The 19663-nt window shown below is 37.5% G+C and overlaps 7 protein-coding genes across 10 annotated transcripts; 2 read left to right on the top strand and 5 right to left on the bottom strand.

The window, feature by feature from the left end:
* Positions 1 to 50: 50 nt before the first annotated feature.
* On the bottom strand, positions 51 to 1681 carry LOC17899393 (mitogen-activated protein kinase kinase 4). Its single transcript, XM_006304738.2, has one exon. It carries the CDS (start codon positions 1311 to 1313, stop codon positions 207 to 209), a length of 1107 nt encoding a protein of 368 aa, XP_006304800.1. The 5' UTR covers positions 1314 to 1681; the 3' UTR covers positions 51 to 206.
* A 586-nt stretch (positions 1682 to 2267) lies between these two features.
* On the bottom strand, positions 2268 to 3357 carry LOC17900839 (ATP synthase subunit epsilon, mitochondrial). Its single transcript, XM_006303426.2, has 2 exons — positions 3126 to 3357; positions 2268 to 2527 (listed from the first exon to the last, which is right to left on the bottom strand). Exons 1-2 carry the CDS (start codon positions 3307 to 3309, stop codon positions 2499 to 2501), a joined length of 213 nt encoding a protein of 70 aa, XP_006303488.1. The 5' UTR covers positions 3310 to 3357; the 3' UTR covers positions 2268 to 2498.
* A 612-nt stretch (positions 3358 to 3969) lies between these two features.
* Positions 3970 to 6304, top strand: LOC17898147 (exocyst complex component EXO70A1). Its single transcript, XM_006306898.2, has one exon. The coding sequence runs from the start codon at positions 4164 to 4166 to the stop codon at positions 6138 to 6140; it is 1977 nt and encodes a 658-aa protein (XP_006306960.1). The 5' UTR covers positions 3970 to 4163; the 3' UTR covers positions 6141 to 6304.
* A 1717-nt stretch (positions 6305 to 8021) lies between these two features.
* On the top strand, positions 8022 to 10490 carry LOC17896776 (protein MANNAN SYNTHESIS-RELATED 2). Its single transcript, XM_006307547.2, has 6 exons — positions 8022 to 8349; positions 8712 to 8865; positions 8961 to 9031; positions 9131 to 9216; positions 9309 to 9888; positions 9972 to 10490. The coding sequence occupies exons 1-6, from the start codon at positions 8248 to 8250 to the stop codon at positions 10248 to 10250; spliced, it is 1272 nt and encodes a 423-aa protein (XP_006307609.1). The 5' UTR covers positions 8022 to 8247; the 3' UTR covers positions 10251 to 10490.
* Positions 10491 to 10578: 88 nt separating this feature from the next.
* On the bottom strand, positions 10579 to 12304 carry LOC111832491 (probable LRR receptor-like serine/threonine-protein kinase At2g28960). 2 transcript variants are annotated; one of them, XM_023789043.1, is made up of 6 exons: positions 12157 to 12304; positions 11824 to 12050; positions 11625 to 11751; positions 11485 to 11547; positions 11216 to 11408; positions 10579 to 11137 (listed from the first exon to the last, which is right to left on the bottom strand). In XM_023789043.1, the coding sequence occupies exons 1-6, from the start codon at positions 12203 to 12205 to the stop codon at positions 10777 to 10779; spliced, it is 1020 nt and encodes a 339-aa protein (XP_023644811.1). In that variant the 5' UTR covers positions 12206 to 12304; the 3' UTR covers positions 10579 to 10776. The 2 variants fall into 2 exon arrangements, with proteins under 2 accessions (XP_023644811.1, XP_023644812.1); XM_023789044.1 differs by lacking the exon at positions 11485 to 11547.
* Positions 12305 to 12412: 108 nt separating this feature from the next.
* Positions 12413 to 15983, bottom strand: LOC17900906 (metal tolerance protein C4). Its single transcript, XM_006304817.2, has 13 exons — positions 15409 to 15983; positions 15262 to 15316; positions 14703 to 14835; positions 14551 to 14606; positions 14346 to 14460; positions 14171 to 14228; positions 13938 to 14056; positions 13652 to 13771; positions 13458 to 13559; positions 13297 to 13369; positions 13120 to 13187; positions 12926 to 12986; positions 12413 to 12852 (listed from the first exon to the last, which is right to left on the bottom strand). The coding sequence occupies exons 1-13, from the start codon at positions 15695 to 15697 to the stop codon at positions 12728 to 12730; spliced, it is 1374 nt and encodes a 457-aa protein (XP_006304879.1). The 5' UTR covers positions 15698 to 15983; the 3' UTR covers positions 12413 to 12727.
* Positions 15984 to 16740: 757 nt separating this feature from the next.
* LOC17899194 (GATA transcription factor 28) lies at positions 16741 to 19590 on the bottom strand. 3 transcript variants are annotated; one of them, XM_023788890.1, is made up of 8 exons: positions 19342 to 19590; positions 18464 to 18793; positions 18238 to 18330; positions 18028 to 18161; positions 17787 to 17918; positions 17378 to 17483; positions 17190 to 17261; positions 16741 to 17106 (listed from the first exon to the last, which is right to left on the bottom strand). In XM_023788890.1, exons 2-8 carry the CDS (start codon positions 18767 to 18769, stop codon positions 17041 to 17043), a joined length of 909 nt encoding a protein of 302 aa, XP_023644658.1. In that variant the 5' UTR covers positions 18770 to 18793; positions 19342 to 19590; the 3' UTR covers positions 16741 to 17040. The 3 variants fall into 3 exon arrangements, with proteins under 3 accessions (XP_023644658.1, XP_023644659.1, XP_006305455.1); XM_023788891.1 differs by having other exon boundaries at positions 17201 to 17261; positions 18464 to 18790; XM_006305393.2 differs by having other exon boundaries at positions 18464 to 18790; positions 19342 to 19589.
* Between the last annotated feature and the right edge of the window lie 73 nt (positions 19591 to 19663).

Raw genomic sequence — 19663 nt, 5'->3', positions numbered from 1 at the left:
AAGATCCAATAATCCCAAAACCCTCTCTTCTCTCGAGTTTTTTTACTCCCTAAATAAATGTAAAGATTCATAGACCCTTCTTGATTAGTAACTGATTAATGAAGAAAAGAAAAGCTTACACAAAAATTGGAGAAAGACTCAAAAAGAACAGTAGTAACACAAAACAAAAAATGTAAGTTGAAGAGAGGAGAGATATAGAGAAAACGCTATGTGGTTGGAGAAGAAGAAGAAGAAGAGGACAGAGGACGAGGAGGAGGCAAGAGTTGATGTAGATTCTGAGGAGACCTGTTCTGGCTCGGACTTGCTCTTAATATGAAAGGATGTTGCAGAAGCTGCATCGCACTTCTCCTTTTCCCTGGTTCTCTCTGCAAGCAACACGATATAAAGTGCCTAAACTCCGGTGTAGCCGTCGGTGGAGCTTCGGGCGGCTGCGCCATACAAATGGCACACATGAGGCTTGCCCAATCACCTTGTCTGCTCACAGGGAAAGGAAACCTCCCTAAATAGAACTCCAGAATGCTTACACCTAAGCTCCAAATATCTCCGGCGTAACCATCGTACTTCCCCTGATTCAGATCAGTGTTGATCCTCTCAGGACTCATATAGGCAATGGTTCCTACAGACGAGTTACAGGGATCCATAGTCTGAGCCAAGATCCTACTCACTCCAAAATCAGCAATCTTAACGTTCTTAGCAGAGTTAATCAAAAGATTCGAAGGCTTGATGTCACGGTGAACGATGTGACGGCCATGGAGATAAGCTAAACCACTAAGAATCTGACGAGATAGATCAGCTAACTGTTGCTCTTTCCATACATGAGCACCTTCTAAAGATCCTTTATCCATAAACTCAAGCAAAACCTGGATCTCACCGTTCTGATCATACATCTCGTGACATTTCACAACGTTGGGGTGATTCACATCACGCAAAATCTCAATCTCTCTACAGATCTGACGCCTCACGGTCTCCTCGTGGTTACCGTATATCACCTTGAGTGCGTACAGGCGAGAACTCGGACGGTGAACCACTTTGTAAACCGTTCCACCAGCTCCGCTTCCGATCCGGTTCCCTCGCACTAAATCCGAATAGTTCTTCGGTTCCGAAGAGCTGTTACAGTTCGTGGACGTAGCTGATGAAGCCGAACTACCGGAAGACGGGGCAGATCCGCCGGAGCCACCAGAAGTCGGTGGGAGAGGAAGAGGCACAGCGAGAGAAACATCGCGCTGAGGAAGAGGTAAGGTTAGATCAGGACGGCGACGGGGACGGCTCTTAACCGGAACGGATACTCCCGGAGGCGATTGAATCGGTCTCATAGCTTTCGAATCAAAGAGTTTTTCTTAAGCTTCGGGTTTCACGATCTGAAAATTTGAAAGCTCGATTGAAGATTGAAGCTGTTACACATATATATAAGATCTTCGTAACTTTGATTAAGTCGTCGTCGTCTCTTCGACTTCGTCGTCGTGGCTTGTCGTCTTCTAGGGTTTGGCGCAGGCTTGAATTGATTCGTTCTTCGAAGCGATCAAATCAGAAAAATGAGAAATGAAGGTTCGTCGAAAAAGAAATTGAGAGGACACTGTGTGAGAAGAAAAGGGAACGTTAAAATTATTTTCTTTTCAGAAAAAAGAAAAAAAGAAACAAATATAAAAAATTGTCAAAATCGAGAAAAAGGTATCTACGCGATTTGTAAGCGCGTGATGCATATTCGCAGGTATTGAAACCAAATATATGTGTGGTTCACACTTGGCTTTGTTCAGTTAATATATGTCACTAAGTTGTGTCGATTTGTTGGTTTTGTGATTATAAAAAATCCAAAGATGGAAATGGACACTAAAAATCAAAAACTATTATTATTGGTACATGCATTATTAGTAAATAAAATCGACCATATTTTGGAATTTTTGTTTTATTTGGATTGCATATTTGGGAAATACATCTGTATATTAACACAAAATTGGATATCCAATCATATTGTGACTTCTCATGCTTTTTAGACAATATATACCAAAACTATGTTATATTGCTAACAAATGAAATGATGAGTTTCTGTTTGACTGTTTCTGAATAATGTTCTAAAATTTCTTAAGATTGTACATTCATAAAAAATGCAAGTGTATAACTTGTTTCTCTTCAAGTAAGTCATTTTTTTCAATACAGCAATACAAACTCTTGACTTATTGTGATGGTGTATTAATTCTCCACACATGTGCTGAGTTTTATGCTATTCTCACTGTTGTGTAACAACCAATCAAGATCTTGTTTTTACGCCATAAGAGAAGTCTTCATTTTGATTATTTGCATACAAAAATTTGAAAGAGGATGAATAGATGCAAAACAAGAAACGGAAAACACAAAGTCATTATTATGATTGGAATGAGTCTATCTCTCACTCAAGCTCCATTGCTGACAATAAAAGGAAGATTAAAAACTTTGATAACAACAGTTTCTTGCATTCCTTAAGCACATCATTAGCTCAAACTTGTTTCTCAATTGTAAAAGTCTCAAACTGCAGGTGCATCTGAGCGCAAAACTGTCAAGAAACAAAAACAATGTGAAAATGTTTAGAAAAACGGGTGAACAAAGAAAAGTATAAAGCTGATACATTTTCAAATAGAGTTAATCTAAAAAACCACGAAATCATTGTCTCTGACTCTGTAAACTCTAATCTGCAAAGTGAAATCACTGTCTAGAGACAGAGAAGACATCTAAATGCAAAAGGTTCCCAATCATCTTTCATTCAAGCTTCTAAAATAAGAGAGACATCTAGATGCAAAGGTTCCCCAATCATGTTTCATCTGTGCTTCATCTTCTTGTTACGCACAAAAAACTTAGTTTTGAGGTTTTCACACATAACATCAACTTATGAGTATAGTATTGAATTGACCAAATCCAGAAGCAGAGGTAAGGTTAATTCAAAGTCAATTCTACAACTTTATATATCTATGATTCTAAAATGAAACATTTCTTCTCTTAAAAGTCAATAGCTTTCCCAAAAGGATCTACAAAATAAGATATATCAATCTACAGATTCCAACAAATTATCCCAAAATCAAATCGAAATCAAGGATGCAAGAAACACGAAGAATCCAGATCCAATGATCCGAACATAAAAGGATCGAGAAACGTACCAGGTTTCTGAGCCTTCCCATCAGCCCATTTGGATAGAGAGAAGTGAACCTTCTCGCGAGTTAAGGCTTCAGCTCTGTGTGGTTCCTTGAGACAGTTCCTCACGAGATTGGCACAGATGTTTGAATAGGTTATGTAAGTCATACCCGCCGCTCTCCAGAACGGAACCGCCGCAGTCGATGCCATCTCCGATCAGATCTCTTTCCTTCGTTTCTTCTGTTTGTGAGAAATTCGCGATATGTGTGAGAGAGAGAGGACCTGGCTCTGTGCCCTAATAACCCCTAACACTTATTAGGCCCAGTGGGCTTAATCAAAGCATAAAACCAGCCCATTAAGTAACTTAACTTTACAACAACAATCTTCTATCCAACTTTCATCTACTACACCTGAAGGCTCTCAAAACCTTTTTTGTGGTAATTTGATTTGTTTTTTTATCATTGTTTCTTGGAGTATACGCGAAGACTGAGCCAAACCACCATTTGCTATTTTAATTGTTGAATTGGGAAATATAATTGTAAAGTGAAGTTACATAAAAATAGGAATAAACAAACAAATTATTTCCAGGAGTCTCCACGAAATTACTGAAACTTATTCTCATTTTCAGGTAGTAGGAATTTCGTGTATATATGTCTTGCGTAATTTCGTGTAAATTGTCTTTTGCAATTGTTTTTGTTTTGTTTCGTTTTGTAGTTTTTTCAAAGTTAAATATTAAATGCAACAGAGACTTTTGTCAGATGATCAAACTGCAGGAAGCTGTTTTGTTTCAGATAAAGATGGTTGAGCTGACTAACAAATAAAACAAGACTTTGGATTTTGCTTTTAAGTTAATTATTAATCTAACAATTCTTTTGTCTTTTTCTCAAAGATCAAATCTGAATGTTGTATATGGTTTAGAGAAAGTCTTCAGAAGAATCAGTAGTAATTGCTTATTTTGGTGGGTTTGGTAAGAAATTTGGTTTATCTTCCGAGGATTTGTTATCAATCCATATATAGTTGTTGAAGCATTATCCTCCCTCCACTGAGTAAGCAAAGCAAACACAATGGCTGAAGCAATTAGGCTTGAGAGACTTAAAGCAATGAGAAGTTTATTGAAGATTGAGATGGAGAAATCAGAAGCCTTCTCATTGGTTTTAAACAAGACCGGATCCAAGCTTGAAGAAATCAACCACGAGTTGTCGTCTTTGGAAGCTGATGTGAAAGTAGAGAAATGGAGATGTTCTCCTTTCTCTGATCACATCCGTCACACCATTGCCCCTGTATCCGCTGTTTTGAGAGTCTTTGCTTCGGTTCAAGAGATCGAGAACTCTCTCATGTCCTCTGATGAAGTCCTTGGTTATGTTTCAGAAGTTAAACGCCTTGGAGAAGTGATGAAGCTTCTCTCCAGCAGCTGTGTTCTTGCTCTTAATTGGCTTGAAGAGACAGTTGCGTACCTAACCGAAAGGGGAATGCCTGAAGATCATCCTTGTGGTTTGCGGTTCAAGACTTCCATCGAACTTCTTCGGGAACTGCAAATGACCGAGCCTAGTGCTTACCTCAAAGGAGGGATTCTTTACACAGCGCTGAAGAATCTCAAAACAGAGTTCAAGCGAATTCTTGAAGAGGAGCAGGTCTTGTCGGAAGACAACTTGAGAAAGTTGCAGGCTATCATCAAGAGATTACATGCTCACACACAGTTGAAAAAGTGTGTTCCTATTTACATCAAAGTCCGCACAATGGTCATTCAGAAACAGTTTGAGATCAATTATCTCAAGAAAACAATCACCGAAGCTGACAATGTACATGATATTGAAGCCGATATAGATCAATGGAGAATGCATATGGAGATAGCCGTGAAAGAAATCTACGAGTCTGAGAGTAAGTTATGCTATGAGGTATTTGAAGATGTTGGCGAAGATGTTCCCTTGCGTTGCTTTGGTAAAATAGCTTCAAATTCAGGAATCCTTCCGCTTCTCAGATTTGGATCAAGAATCAGCAAATGCAAGAAAGATCCACCAAAGCTGCTAAAGCTCTTAGATTGTTTCTCTACAATGGACAACATTCGGATAGAGTTTAACCAGCTATTTCAAGGGGAACAATGTTCAGAGATACGCAGAGTTACACGGGAGCTCATTAGCAATCTCGTTAAGGGTGTCTGCGAGATCTTCTGGGAGCTGCCAAGTCAGGTGGAGCTACAAAGACCAAACTGTCCTCTTCTTTATGGCGGTGTACCGAGGCTTGTAAGCGTTGTCACTGAGTATTGCAACAAGCTACTGGGGAACAACAACAAGCCAATACTGTCGAAGATTCTTGAGATTGATTTGGGCTGGAAAAACGCAAACTATCAAGAAGAGCTTCTCACAGGTCACATCTACAACATACTGAGAGAGATTGCTTTGAACTTGGACGCATGGTCGAGTTCCAACAAAGACACAGCTCTTTCTTGTATCTTTATGATGAACAATCACTCCCATTTCTGCGGTTTGAGAGAGACTCATCTCGGGGAAATGATGGGAGAGTCTTGGCTAAACGCACACGAACAGTACAGAGACTATTACGCCGCACTATATGTCAAAGAAAGCTGGGGAAACCTCTTGTCTCTACTCAACAACAAATCTCAAACCACTTCATCATCATCAACATCATCATCTGCTGTGAAAAGAAAACGAGCCCGTGAGTCGATCAAACAAACATTACAAGCCTTTTCTAAAGGTTTTGATGAGATCTATACAAAGCAATCAAATTGGGTTGTTGAGGATGACAAGTTGAGATGGAAGATATGTCAGGCAATGGTAAGAACAGTTGTGCCAAGATACAAGAGTTACCTACAGAGTTACATAATGCTGCTAGCCGAAGAAGATCATACGAGTGATAGTACTAAGCATTTATATTACACTCCAAAGGGTTTAGAGATGAAGCTGAATACAATGTTTCAAAAAAGAGAAGAAACAGAGAAGATAAGCCAGTATTCTAACTTTGTGAACAAAGTGATGGATTTGGGGAATACTCAGAATTCTCGCTTGAAAGTAGAAGCTATATGATGTACTTAGACAAGGCAGCGAAACTACTAAGCTTAGCTTAACTTAAAAGAGGTGTGTAATGTACATTTTGTATATGTGACATACAAAAAAGTATATAGATTGGTTCTTGTAATATGGAATTGTGAATGATAATTGATACTTAATCCAAAAGATTACAGTAGTAATTCTAACGAGTTAGATCATTTAACAAAAAGTCGTCGTGTAATGAAAGTTTCAAAATTTGCAACTTCCAAGAAAAAGTTTTGCAATTTAAAGAGCGAACCTTGTTGAGAAGCAAGAACGGACGAGAGGGTCAAGATGATCAGAGTTCTTACGGAGGAAAGGTTCGTGATTTTTCCTCAAAAATCTACGGCGGAAAAGGATTGTGATGGTCGCAGTCAACGACGGCTCCGAAGTCCGACCGACGACTAGACCGTGAAAATCATATAGAGAGATAGTGGCAGGCAGCAAAAAGCAGTGGGCCACATATGGGCCATGTTGTCTATTCATAGAGTGGGCTTTTAAAGAGTTCAATATATATCAGAATGCAAAGGAATTGATTGATGAGTATACAATAGTTTGGATCTCTTTTGAGTATGAATTTTCAAGAAGATGATTTCGATTTTAACATCTCTAGTTACTTACCCTAATAGAATGTTCAAGTTGAACATGTGGATCCGACCGACCTTAGATTGTACTTTTTTTAGGATGATTAATGCTTGGTGAGTCTTACTAAAGACATACTGATTTCAGACTTTTAGTGTAGTCCTTCACGGAGGGAATCCCGGGAAAGCATTAAAAAACATACGATTTCTAATGGCTAATTGTCATCAATTTTGACCAATCAATCTAATTACTTCTTGTCCTGCCGCAAAGGTAGTTTTGTTTTGTCTCTTAACACTCTTGCTTCTGTTTACTACTCTAAATCATCATTCTAACATGCTATTACAACAAGTTGTATAAGCAACTTATGATTAAAACATTAATAAGCTAGATTAGGTAGACTAACTCTTGCTTTAGTTCTAGAACAGTGTCTATATAACAAACATCAAAACACTTACCACACAAACTAATCCAAGCATCTAAACTAATCTTATGATATTTTGGTTTTAGAGTAATCACCTTTCTTCACTTTTATTTTTCCAAGAAATAATCCATCTTTTTTATAGGAGAGCACTTGAGACATGATTAATGTAATAATGGCGTGATAATTTGGGATCTAAAACGGTACCAAATTTTGAGATTAGAAAAGTAAACCACTTGAATATGTTGTACATATTTAAATATTACTTTGAGTATATTATTATATATGTACAAAAAAATGGGACTCATAATATGTTTAAATCAAGATACTGTTTGTTAGAGAAATATTTTTATTGGTATATACCATAAGTGGCTTTATTACAAGTTAGATTACACACTTCTTTGGTCACAATTCATCATTTATTAACATTTAATTATAAATATCTCGTAACTCAATTGTACTAACCAACAACAAATAAAACTTTCATTGTTGTGGACCTGTGGTACTCAATTTTGTCCATAATGCAAAAAATGCTTAATAGTGGCAACTGGGCAAGTCACTTGTCACTTTTAATTAATGAATTGACAAATTATACAGTCAATACAAATTTAATGACTTCATTATTATATTCCTTAAAAATGCGATAACTAATAAATTTACGGAAAACGACAAATCAATTAAGGAAAACATAATCCAACACTTGGTAAGTAAAAATAAATATGAGATTTGTTAACCATTTTGGTTCGATACGGTACAAAAACGGTTAACTGGGACTAAAATCCGGTTAATAAACATAGACCAGTTGAGTTAAATACCAAAATTGACGGCGAAAGTGTCGGTGGCTGTGTTTGGTTCTTCTTTAAGGCAGAGGAGAGACTTGAGAACACTCACTGACAAATAACACCCGGAAAAATAACTAAAAAAAAAAGTGTCTTTTTTGACAAATGCATTCAGATTTGTGAAAAAAAATCTAGTCTCTTTTTCTTTTCTATTTCGTTTTTTGTTTTTATAAACGATCTGTAATTCTCCTCAATTTCCGTGAAACCCTTCGAAAACCCATTCCCGAGAGAGAGAGAGAGGGAAGGAGGAGTGTAAGAAGAAGAAATGGGTGTGGATTTGAGGCAAGTGGTGGCTGGAATTCTCACCATTACCATGTTTGTGATGCTTGGACAAATGCTTCATAGAGATTACTTTGATGCTGTTCAGGTATTTTGTAATTCACCCACATACGATTCTGACTGAGCTCAATTCAAGTGGGGCGGCTTCTGATCGTTTTTTTGTTTGTTTCTCGTGTATCCTTCTTTGAGAAGCAGATCTAGTTTATACAATCCTCGTGATTATTTAGGGTTTCCTTGTAAAAAGACCCAATTTTTATTCGTTTTGGATCGAATTTGGATTGCTTTGATCATAAAGGCTGAGACTTTGCAGAGGACGATTGGTTCAGCTGTTGTTTCATCTAAATTGATTATCAAAGCTTCATGCTTTTTGATTCTATTGGTATCCAAATGCTTTTTCTTCTTCTCTTAAGTTCTGCTTTTTGTTCTTTGTGTGTTTGTGGGTTTTTACAGGAGAAAATTCAAGGAGATGCGCATGATATTGAATTCAAGGGATCAAAAGTAGCTGTTGAAGATGGACTTGTTAGAGCCATTGAAGGTGGGAATAAAGGACCTTGGATGGAGGATAGCAATGAACTTAAACCTTGTTGGTCAATATCTCAATCTGGTATGTTCCCTGAGTTTTCCTTCTGATTAGTAATATTTTTATCTTCTCTGTAGTTTCTGGTTTGTTGTGTGTTAATGTTTCTTCTGGTGTTGCAGATGAAGCAGTATCATCCAAGGGTTACGTTACATTCTCCTTAACGAATGGTCCTGAGTACCATGTCTCTCAGGTATCCTTTATATTTAACTGTCAAGTTTCAAATCTGTGAATTTAATCTGAATTTCCTTTAGATATGTTCATATGTTCTCATCTTTACTATCTTGTTTAGATTACTGATGCCGTGATGGTGGCGAAACATCTTGGAGCAACTCTAGTGCTTCCCGATATAAGAGGAAGCAAACCTGGTGATGAAATGTTAGTGTTTTTGTATTTTCATAAGCATTTTTGGTTTCGCCAAAGTGTTTTTTTTTTTAAGGTTTATGAACACATTTGGGATGCTTGACCAGGAACTTTGACGATATCTATGATGTGGATAAACTTATTAAAAGCTTGGAAAGCGTAGTCAAAGTTGTAAGAAAATTGCCGAGCCACGTATCTCTAAGAGATATCGCCATCGTTAAGGTTCCTACCCGAGTTGCAGAAGATTACATCAAGGAACATATTGACCCCATCTTCAAATCGAAAGGGAACATAAGAGTTACAACCTATTTCCCTTCAGTAAATCTGAGGAAATCTTCGCAGGGTGCTGAAACCGACCCTGTCTCTTGTTTGGCAATGTTTGGTTCCTTGGAATTGCAACCTGCAGTGAATGATTTGGTTGAATCGATGATTCAGCGGCTGAAGACACATAGCAAGAAATCCGGTGGTCGTTTCATAGCCATAGACTTGAGGGTTGAGATACTTGAAAAGAAAAATTGCCATGAAACAGGTGCGATGGGATCCAAAACCTGTTACAACGCACAAGAGATTGCACTGTTCTTGAGGAAGCTTGGATTTGGCACTGATACAACTATATATCTGACTCAGCCAAGATGGGAGAGCAGCCTCAATATTCTTAAGGATATTTTCCCGAAAACATATACTAAGGTGCGTAGATCCTTCATTGTTTAGTCTCTGAAGTTTTCACCCATATGCTAATCTTGATTTTTTTTCTTTCTGAAAAATGGCAGGAAGCGATAATGCCGTCAGATAAGAAATCAAAGTACCTTGAACTAGAAAATTCTGAATATGAAAATGTTATTGACTTCTACATAAGTTCAAGGAGTGATGTTTTTGTGCCAGCCATTCCCGGTCTGTTTTACGCCAATACAGTTGGCAAAAGGATAGCTTTAGGCAAGCCTCAAGTTCTTGTTCCAGCCGAGATCTCAGGATCATCTGGTCGTTCAACTGATTACATCTCTCCCTACATCTCAAAGAAGAACCATTTGGCGTATTCATGCTTTTGCTGAACTTCTCTGGTGGAACTTAGGGAAATGTTTTGCCAATGTGATCTTGAAACCAAAATCTATGAAAGAGTCTTCTCACTAATGTGTAAGCCAATCTAGTTACAGGGGTTTTCCGGCTGTTTATTATCGAAAAGTTTAGCTCGATACCAATTTGATTTAGTAAAATATTCTCATTGGGGTGGTCTTGTTTAGGACAGAAAACTCTTGAAGTTACAATATGAATCCATTGGCTCATAGTTTTTACATACTATTCATTTCATAACCATATGGTCGTTTGGAGAGAGAAGTCGTAGTCAAAGGAGGAACGAACATAGAGGATGCAGCGAAACAATTTTTGCTGTTCAAACATTACTGATTATTACCAACTGTAAAATGGACAAAATGCAGCAACCATGCGAGAACAATGCAATGTACGATCACAATGTTTGTAAAACACAATGTCGATGATGGATGGTTACAACTAAAGAAACTGAGATAAATGAGTAAAACCATGTTGAGATTGTTGACCTAATGGCCATGGTCACATCGATCACTGACTCTCTTGTGTTATTTCCCCAGTTCTCTCATGTGTACGAGACATCTCTAAGGCCAGACACTCATTGAGATCTGTAACAACCTTGCTCATGGTTTGCCTCTTACCAGTACGAGCTGAACAATCGAGTGCTATCTCCATAGCTTTCCTCACTGACTTGGGCTCAAAGTCACTGTTTAGCCTGGGATCAACTATCTCTCTGGTACTGCCTTTTGCAACCTTTAAATCGACCCACTTGGAAATGTGAGGACTTTCACGGTTGTTATCAATCACAGGCTGATTGGTTATCAACTCCAACAAAACAATTCCAAAGCTATAAATGTCGCTCTGTTTGGTTAAGTGATTTGAGTTGAAGTACCTGCATTGTCCGGTGACTCACTATATAACATCTCCGAGTCAATTAAAAGTTATGAGGAAAGAATGTATCTTTTCTTACTGGTCATGCAAGTATGGATCTCTTCCAGGCTTGACATAAATCTTGTTTGACGCCTGTATGTCAGGGTTGGTTGGGGAGGATCTAGACAGCCCGAAATCAGCCAATTTCGCTTCAAAGTTACTGTCCAGCAGGATATTTGTCGGTTTGACATATCGGTGAAGGATTCGCAACTCGCTATGCAAATACTCAAGACCTGTGAAATGAGTTTACAAATATCAGTTTCTGTCATGAATGAGAAACTCTGTTTCAATCACTGCAGCTTAAGTTACCCTGTGCTACTCCGATGATGATTTTCAACCTGCTTTTCCAGCTAAGGACATTACCAAACTTCCCTGTTACATCAAAGTACATTATCTTCGGGTATTCATACAACTTCAAGAACCAACCAAAACTAGAATGTGGTTCATACCAGATAGATGATCTTTCAAGTCTCCATTCGTCACGAATTCGTAGATTAGGGCCAAGTGCTCACCATCATCGCAGAAACCAATGAGGCTCACCAAGTTTCTGTGACGAACTTTTACAAAATCTTGAACCTGATCAACCAACAAAACGTTCAACTGTTATGAATTTCTAACTCTTTTTCAGGGAAGGAATAATCTAGTTACCTCTGCGGTAAACTGTTTGATGTTATAGATGGATGCTCGGTTTAGCATCTTTACTGCTACTTGTTGCTTTTTTAAAACTCCATGATAAACTACACCAAACCCTCCTTTGCCATGAACTCTATTGAACTTGTTGGTCATTTTTTTTACCTCGGAGTAAGTGTAACTATTGGCTGGGATGTACACATATGGTTCATATTCAATAACTGAATCGTCTTCGTCTGCATAACCTGAATACAAAAATTGGGTAAAACAAATGGCTAATAAAAACGAAAGGTACTGGATATAGCTTAAAAGTTACTAATTGTTTGATCTTTGTGCATTAGTTTGACATACAGCAACTGAACTTAGAAACGAAACGCTTCAGGCCTGTCACTTCCGTCATCGCCTAGAATTCAAAACTGGTTTATCTGTTCCTCTCAGAAAGAAAAGAGCATAAGAACTGTCAACTTTTCCGGCGGGTCAACTTGCGCATTTCCATGTATAGCCTCGGTTTCACATATGAAATAAAACAATGTCAACTTCTCTAGTGGATATCTAGTCTTCACTGTGCTCGCAATGTATAAAATCAAGTTAAGTAATGAAAATGAAATGCGAAAACACTATTTTGTGTACATATATAAATAATATCGATCTGAATAACATCTCATGTTTCTACAAGTAACAAGCTTTTTTTTTGGTGTGCATAGATTCTAGAGTTAACATCAGACTTCTAAGTCGTCTACACCAGAAACAAGATAAAGAATCCATCTGCACGTTTCGCCCAATCACCTACCTGAAATAACACTCTTCTATTTCTATAAGAGGCAGGGCAAGCTTTTACTTCAACCATACGTGTGGCTTCCAGTTCTTGAGGCCATCAAAATGTATGGATAATTCAACCTTGAATAAAGCAAGCTTTTCCAGATCATAGAGATGGGTCAGTGGGATTGTGTGCTTCAATGTCAACATGCTGGATTCCAGGGACAAGCTCTTGGATCTCTTTCTCTAACCGGTCTACTTCGCTCCCTAAAGCCGTGACAACTTCCTCACCTGTGCGAGATTACACAGTTTGTTTCAAGATAGGAACATAAAACTATGAAAAATCCAGAAGTTGAATGTATACCATAGTTTGCCATAATCTTAAGCATTGCAGAATCATCTCCTTTCTTTGCAGCCTCACGAAACTGCGCAAGTACACCATCAATTTTCAGAAGTTTTCAGGTAACTAATCAGACATCTAGCTAATGGTAGATCAGGTTGTTCATAAGCTAAAAAGGACACAACTAGCTATGAAATAAAGGCTACAAACTTAATTACCAGTTTTGCCCACTCTTCACGACCAGTTCTCTTCAGATAGTTTTGGACAACCATCTGTCCGTTGAAATCTGTTTGTATATAGCAATTAACAAAATGCTCAAAGGAATCACTCAAGAAGTCCCAAATGCGATAGAAAGCTCTAATTCTTTGAGAGCACATAAGAGTTCAAATACGCACCAATTTCAGCTTTAAATCTGAAGGACCCAGGACCAATCACTTCACTTTTGCAATCATATAAAGAATCTACAACCTACACAACAAAATATTCAATTCTGAGCCCACCTTTATAAGCGTTAACATATATGAGATCTCTAAGTTATAATAAGCAGAATTTATACCGAGTCATTCTTTAAAAACTTAAGAACTTTACTCATGTCTTGATCATCCATTGCTCTTCCAATCAAGGCATGTCGATTTCGTTGAATGAGAAATATAGCGACCTAGTAGCATTCAAACTTGTGGTTGTAGATATGTAATATAGAATAATAAATAACAAATTAAGGAGAGCACGTTACGGAGAGCACAAACATACCATTCCAAGTAAATTACCAACTACAATTGATCCTATAGGATCATAAATAGGATTTCCAGTCATCCTAACAGCAACAAGAGATGCGGCTGCAATTGCCAAACCTGCCACAGCAGCGCCATCCTGTGCATTTACAATAGTCACTAACAGAAAAATAAGAGCATAATAGAGTTTAGCAGTGTTGTTCAATGACTCATTCTTTTGTTTTTGTGCAATGACTCAATCTAACAATATTCTTTGATGCTGTTTCTATATATGTTCAAATCAGATACAAACTGTAAAGTGTTACCTCAGTCATAACAGCAACAGAAGTAGGATCATGGCCACGCCATATATAATCTCTTATGGTCATGCCTTCTTGTGCAGCTCCTTTTTTAACAGATTGAATTGCAACGAGAAGCGAAGCGCCTTTGAGAAATAAAGATTAACAAACAATATTCAGCATGTAGGCTTGAAGCATAGCTAGACCAACTTCAAGAAAGGATCACATAAGAGGCACAAAAGATTAGGAAAAGTTGATACCTTCAATTAGAAAAGAACCACCAATTACCAAAGCAGCATATTCCATATTCGGAGGTGGCTGAGAAAGATTGTCAAAATTGATGAACAACCAAGAAAATGTACACGGAGTATCTAACAACCCAAAAGATCATACAGCAGATGACATCAACATCATAAAATATTCTGAGCCAATTACCGAAGAAGTCCACAAGTTCTGCACTCCATTGACTATGGTAGCACCAGACCCAAGGCAAAAGATGCCAACAGCCGATATCAAGGACCATACAAATCTTTCTTTTGAGTAGCCATAGCTGAGCAAAGTGACAATTTTGGTCTAAGAATTTCTTCAAACACAAGCAAACTGTTCTGCCATAGAGTATAAAAGATAACTAGAGACTCACGGGTGAAGAGCATCTGGCGCACGCCTTGAGCTACTGAGCCCATAAGCAAGAAGTGCCTACAACATCAAGTATGTATCATTTTTTCTGCACCCAATAGTCAATATATTAAACTGGTCACAAAAGCAAAAAAAGAAAGCATAACAGCAACAAACCTGGTTAGCAAAATCAGCAACGGAGTGAACTACTTCAGCCATTATGACATGGCTAGAACTTGTCCACCAAACCCCAAACTTGAGGGAAAATACGAGGAAGTTGCACCATAGTGCAGTAGTAACAGCTCTTTGACTGCAAAATGGTTCACGAAACCATAATTCAGGAGTTAGGATAAACACGCAATAAAGATATAGCTAGAGGACTTCACTAGAGGACAGGGGTACATGGAAGAATTTCTCTTCTCATGATTTCCCTTGTCTAACTTAATGAACTTCACCAAGTAACAGAACTAGTAAAGCACGACAAAGGTTATGAAACTGAACCCAAATCAGAAGCCAGCTAGCACAATATTATACCCAAAAAAAAAATGATACCAGAATGAATCTTCATGAGTATACAATAACAGATAAAATTGCCACTTTTGGAACCCAAACAACCAGTAAACAAAATGGATTTAGCAAACAGGAGTACAATATAACTTTCTAAACCACAAATACACAACTTGATCACTCGAAGTAAACTACTCACATTACAATAAAACAGTAATGAGTCTTTTACCTGTGTTGATCATTGATCTCAATTCTCTTCACTTGTTTTGCCCGAGTGAAGAAACCTGTAAACGTGCAACCCCATCAAAATCTCTCCAAACTAAGTATCCCAAAACATACAAAATTGAAACTTTAGGTCAAGGAAGAGAAGACATACCACGGTGGGAGGAGTAAGAATCAATCAAAGGAGTATCCCTATCGAGAGAAACAGAACATCGCACACCAAGACCTTTGTTTGAACAATTGGTGGAGAGAAACCCTCTTAACTGAGGATTGGAACGGATAAGAGAGCTAAAACTCCGATGAGTATCTACACAAAACCCATCGTGTTTCTCGTCGGATAACGAGAAAACGTGAAGTGAGCCGCCGACACCACTGGCTCTGCTGTAATAACCTTTTCCTGGTGAATGAAGGAGGCGAGACAAAATCCGATGTGATGATTGCATTTCAGAGTCTTAAGAGCATGCAAAGATTGGATTTTTATGTTTGTTTCAGGGAGAAGTGAAGAAAAGATTCCCAAAAAGGAGAGAACTTTTCTTTTGCTTTGTCCCGGAGGATTAGGATTTGGTGTAATTGTAAAATTTGGGAAGAAAGAGAAATGTGAAGAAGAAGAATTTGGGAATGTGAAAGGAGGAAGATGATTATTTTGAGTTCAGAGTGATAGGGCTCGGCGGAGGTCTGTTCTCTGCGTGTTGCCCATGAACTTGAAGACAAGCAAAGCAAAAGATCTTTCCTTTTTCTTTTTTTGGAAATTTGGGAAAATCATTTTTTTTTTTTTTTTTTTCATTTTTCACGAGAATATTATATGGAAAAAATAAAATAAAAGCATGAAAATATCTTACATTTTCCTCCTAGCAATTATTTGAAGATATATAATGTTTTTTGTCCACACAGATTATAAGAATATTCTACTTTATACCATTTTTTTTCAAAAGCTTAGCTCAGAAATTAACAAATAACAGTGTAAATATAGTTTCGAAAATCAAAATGTTAGTTATGAGTTATGACATATAAAACTGGTAAGACGAAAAAGTCAAAAATATATTATAAAAATCAAACTATGAAGAGATTTTCATGATAAGATGTGACATAATTCTAAGCTTTTTCTATAGAAAAAAAAATTACAAAAAGTACGTTTTTTGCTTTTTTGTTTTTTGTTTTTTTTCCAAGATTTTAATTAAAAAAAGGGAATCAAAAATATCATTCACAATTGGGATATTTTAAAAAATACTGTAGGCAAAATTCTATATAAAAATCTTTATGGCATCGAAAACATTTTTGTTTCAGTCACAGGTCGCACTGAAAGATTTTAGTTTTCTCCCTTTTTTTTGGCAATTTCCTTTGGCTATAAAAATATCACAATTCCTTTTTTGTATTTCAGTTAACTAAAGTTTGACTTAGAGAAGCCTGAAGCTATGAAAGAGGAGAGAACATGATTTCACTTCACATGGGAGCTAAGTCTCTAAGCCATAGGGATACACTCTTTTGGTGAGATCTTAAGTAATGTTAGCTGTCTCATAAAAGAAAAAAAAAAGAGTCTTTAAAATTACATCAGAGTTCAGACAGTGTATGGACCAATACAACAGCGGCCTATGCAGCATTTCAATAACATAAGATAATCGATCATGGCAATGCAATATAAGCCAGTTTACATAGTGACGGATCAAATCCGGATAACCTAAATCGACTCAGATTCTTTCAAAGGGAATAATAAAGCTACGGCTCCTGAGGTGATTCAAACTCTGTTTGAGATCTTCTTTTGCTTGTAATGGCAAGAGCCAATGTATTCTCACTGTGAGTTGCTTATGTTATTGGCCACTGATATCATCATCTGATCAGCCTCAAGATTTGCATCCTGCAAAAATAGATCAGACGTCCACAAGTCTTATAGTAATGTTTGCTCAAAAAATAGTTTGGTCAAAAACTTATGTAGCTTACCTCATTCTTACTTAAAGGAACATTTTGGGGTGTTTGAGGAGGAGCGCCTTTGGATAAGTCCCTAAGTGCACCCTAAAATTATAAATCTGTCATTTAGACAAACTTATCATAGAACCAAAAGTGGTGCAGAATGAGCAAAATAGAGAGAGAGAGAGAGTTGATCAATTGAGAAGCGAGAATTAGCCTGCCTTGTTTGCCCACATAAGTCCACATGCATTGCAAAGTGTCCTAGGCCCTTCAGGTCCACGCCGCATCATTGGAGTTGACTTCTCGCTGATTCCACAGTGCCGGCATCTGACAGGTTCCAGAACCATTCAAAGGAAATACGATCAGATATGTTGTTTATGTTCTTAAACAAATTCTGGTTATGCCAAGAAAGATTTAATATTCATCATTTACAAAGACTTAAACACTGCTGGTTACTCCAAAGTCACAATCCTCTTTCCAAATAATTTTTCTCATTTCCAGGATACAAAGATTAGTTCACAACCTGTCTTAACAAATCATCTATCACATCATTCTCTACGTTAAGTTGTTTATGATTAATAACTAAGTCAGATACTTGAAGTTTATACTCAAAAGCATTTATCAACTTACGAGATCTCTTGATTCTGTGCCTCGCTACCTTCTATAGCCCAGGTTTGATTCGACCCCCAGCTGGATCCAGCAGATGCAGCTTCATCATTGACCGACTTGGCAGATGTGAACTGTCCTTTATTGCGTTGCATCCTGTAAACCGGAACAAACAAAAACAACCAACGACCAGACCCTAATTACGAGGGTGCAATCTCAAAAGATGTATCACTAGGCTATGTTGTTGATTTAGAAATAAATGTACCTCAAAGCAACCTCCTTGCGGACTGTATACCGAATCTTCTTATCAAAATTCCTACCTTTTCGTTTCTCTCGAAATCTAACCAAAGAAGCTAACCGCTGTGGAATACTAAACCTTTGAGGAGTACCAGGTAAACCCTGTATCATTTATTTGTCAGAAATGCACAAAGGAAGTGAACTTATATCCCAAAGATAGTATCAAATCTTTTATTACCAATGCCCTATTGTTATGATGAGATGATCCAAGGCCAGTAGGGGTTGCCTGAGGTAATTCTCGTCCACCCAATAATAGAAGCACAGCTTGAACCTGCAGTAAATATTGAAAAGAAAACGAGAGGCACTCATACATTAGACTCACTAAGAGGAGAACACAAATCAACTAGAGTCAGTTATAGTCAAACTAAATTTATAATGTAACGAGAAAATAAAAATTGAATCACCTTTTCAGGCAACACACTGTCAAAAACGTAGACTTGGCCCTGAAAAGACAATGTCAATTGATCTCCTTGTTCACTACCACGGTCAACTACTTCACCACGATTGTCTGTTATATTTCCAGGGTGAGAAGGAATGTCTGTTTCCACTCCCTCACTCATCCCACCAGCATTTCCACCATCAGCATGGTCATCAACCATACCGCTTCCATTGTGGATGTGGTGCAACGCATGATGTTCATACTGCACATGCATTGAATCTTGAGCTTCTCCAATGTGCATTCGAGCATTGCTTCCATGAAGGTCATCCATGGTTGCTTTTCATCAATTAACCTGCTTTAAAATGTGAAATAAAACAAATTTACATTAAGCTGGAAATTTAAAATATAAACACCTAAGTTTAAAAACAGAAAGGGTTAGAGCAAATAAGCACAATTCAAGGATGATCAGCCAAATCAAACCAACTCTAAGCAATACATAATTTACATAGTATCAACTTTCTTCATTGGTTATCGGAGCAACTTACACAAATCAGGTCTAAGCAAGACTACATGAGAAGATCAAATTATGGACATAATCTCAAGTAACAATAACCAGAAAACCTAATTTTGAAAAATTAACAGAGACAACAAGTGCGAATCAACAAGCAACAGAACCTAATTGCATCAAGCAGATCCAACAAAAAAATTCTAGCTTTCCACTCTTTAAGCCTTACACATAACACATCATACCAATTCTACAATCTAACTCTTAATTTCAGCAAACAAAACAAAATAAAAACAACCTAAGAGACAAAGCAAATCCTGCAACAAAGCTATCCAAAACTATTGAAATAGCTTTCTCATTACGATAAGAGACACCAAATAAGACTTCAGATAAGGTACCTAAATCGTGGGAGCAACACCAGCAGAGAATAATGAAGAATGTCGAAGACTCCACGAGAAACCAAATATCACGACGGAAACGGTGAAGACGATGATCAATTAAAAGCTCGGAAGAGATGAACAACCGGCGAAGGAGAAGAGAGTCCAAAGACCAGACCACCGGCGAGACGATGGAGATGAAAACGGAAACGGAGAGAGAAAGAGAGAGACGGGGGCGGTGAAATGAAGCAGTGGGGGGCTAAAGAGACTCGATTTATTATTTTATTATCAAAAGAATAAATAAAGAAAAGTGATGGAGAAATAAAATAATTAGTTATTATGT

The sequence above is a fragment of the Capsella rubella genome, unplaced genomic scaffold (assembly GCF_000375325.1).
Source record: "Capsella rubella cultivar Monte Gargano unplaced genomic scaffold, Caprub1_0 scaffold_1, whole genome shotgun sequence".
In the NCBI taxonomy this organism is placed as follows: domain Eukaryota; kingdom Viridiplantae; phylum Streptophyta; class Magnoliopsida; order Brassicales; family Brassicaceae; genus Capsella; species Capsella rubella.
This window is presented reverse-complemented; position numbering and strand designations above follow the sequence as displayed.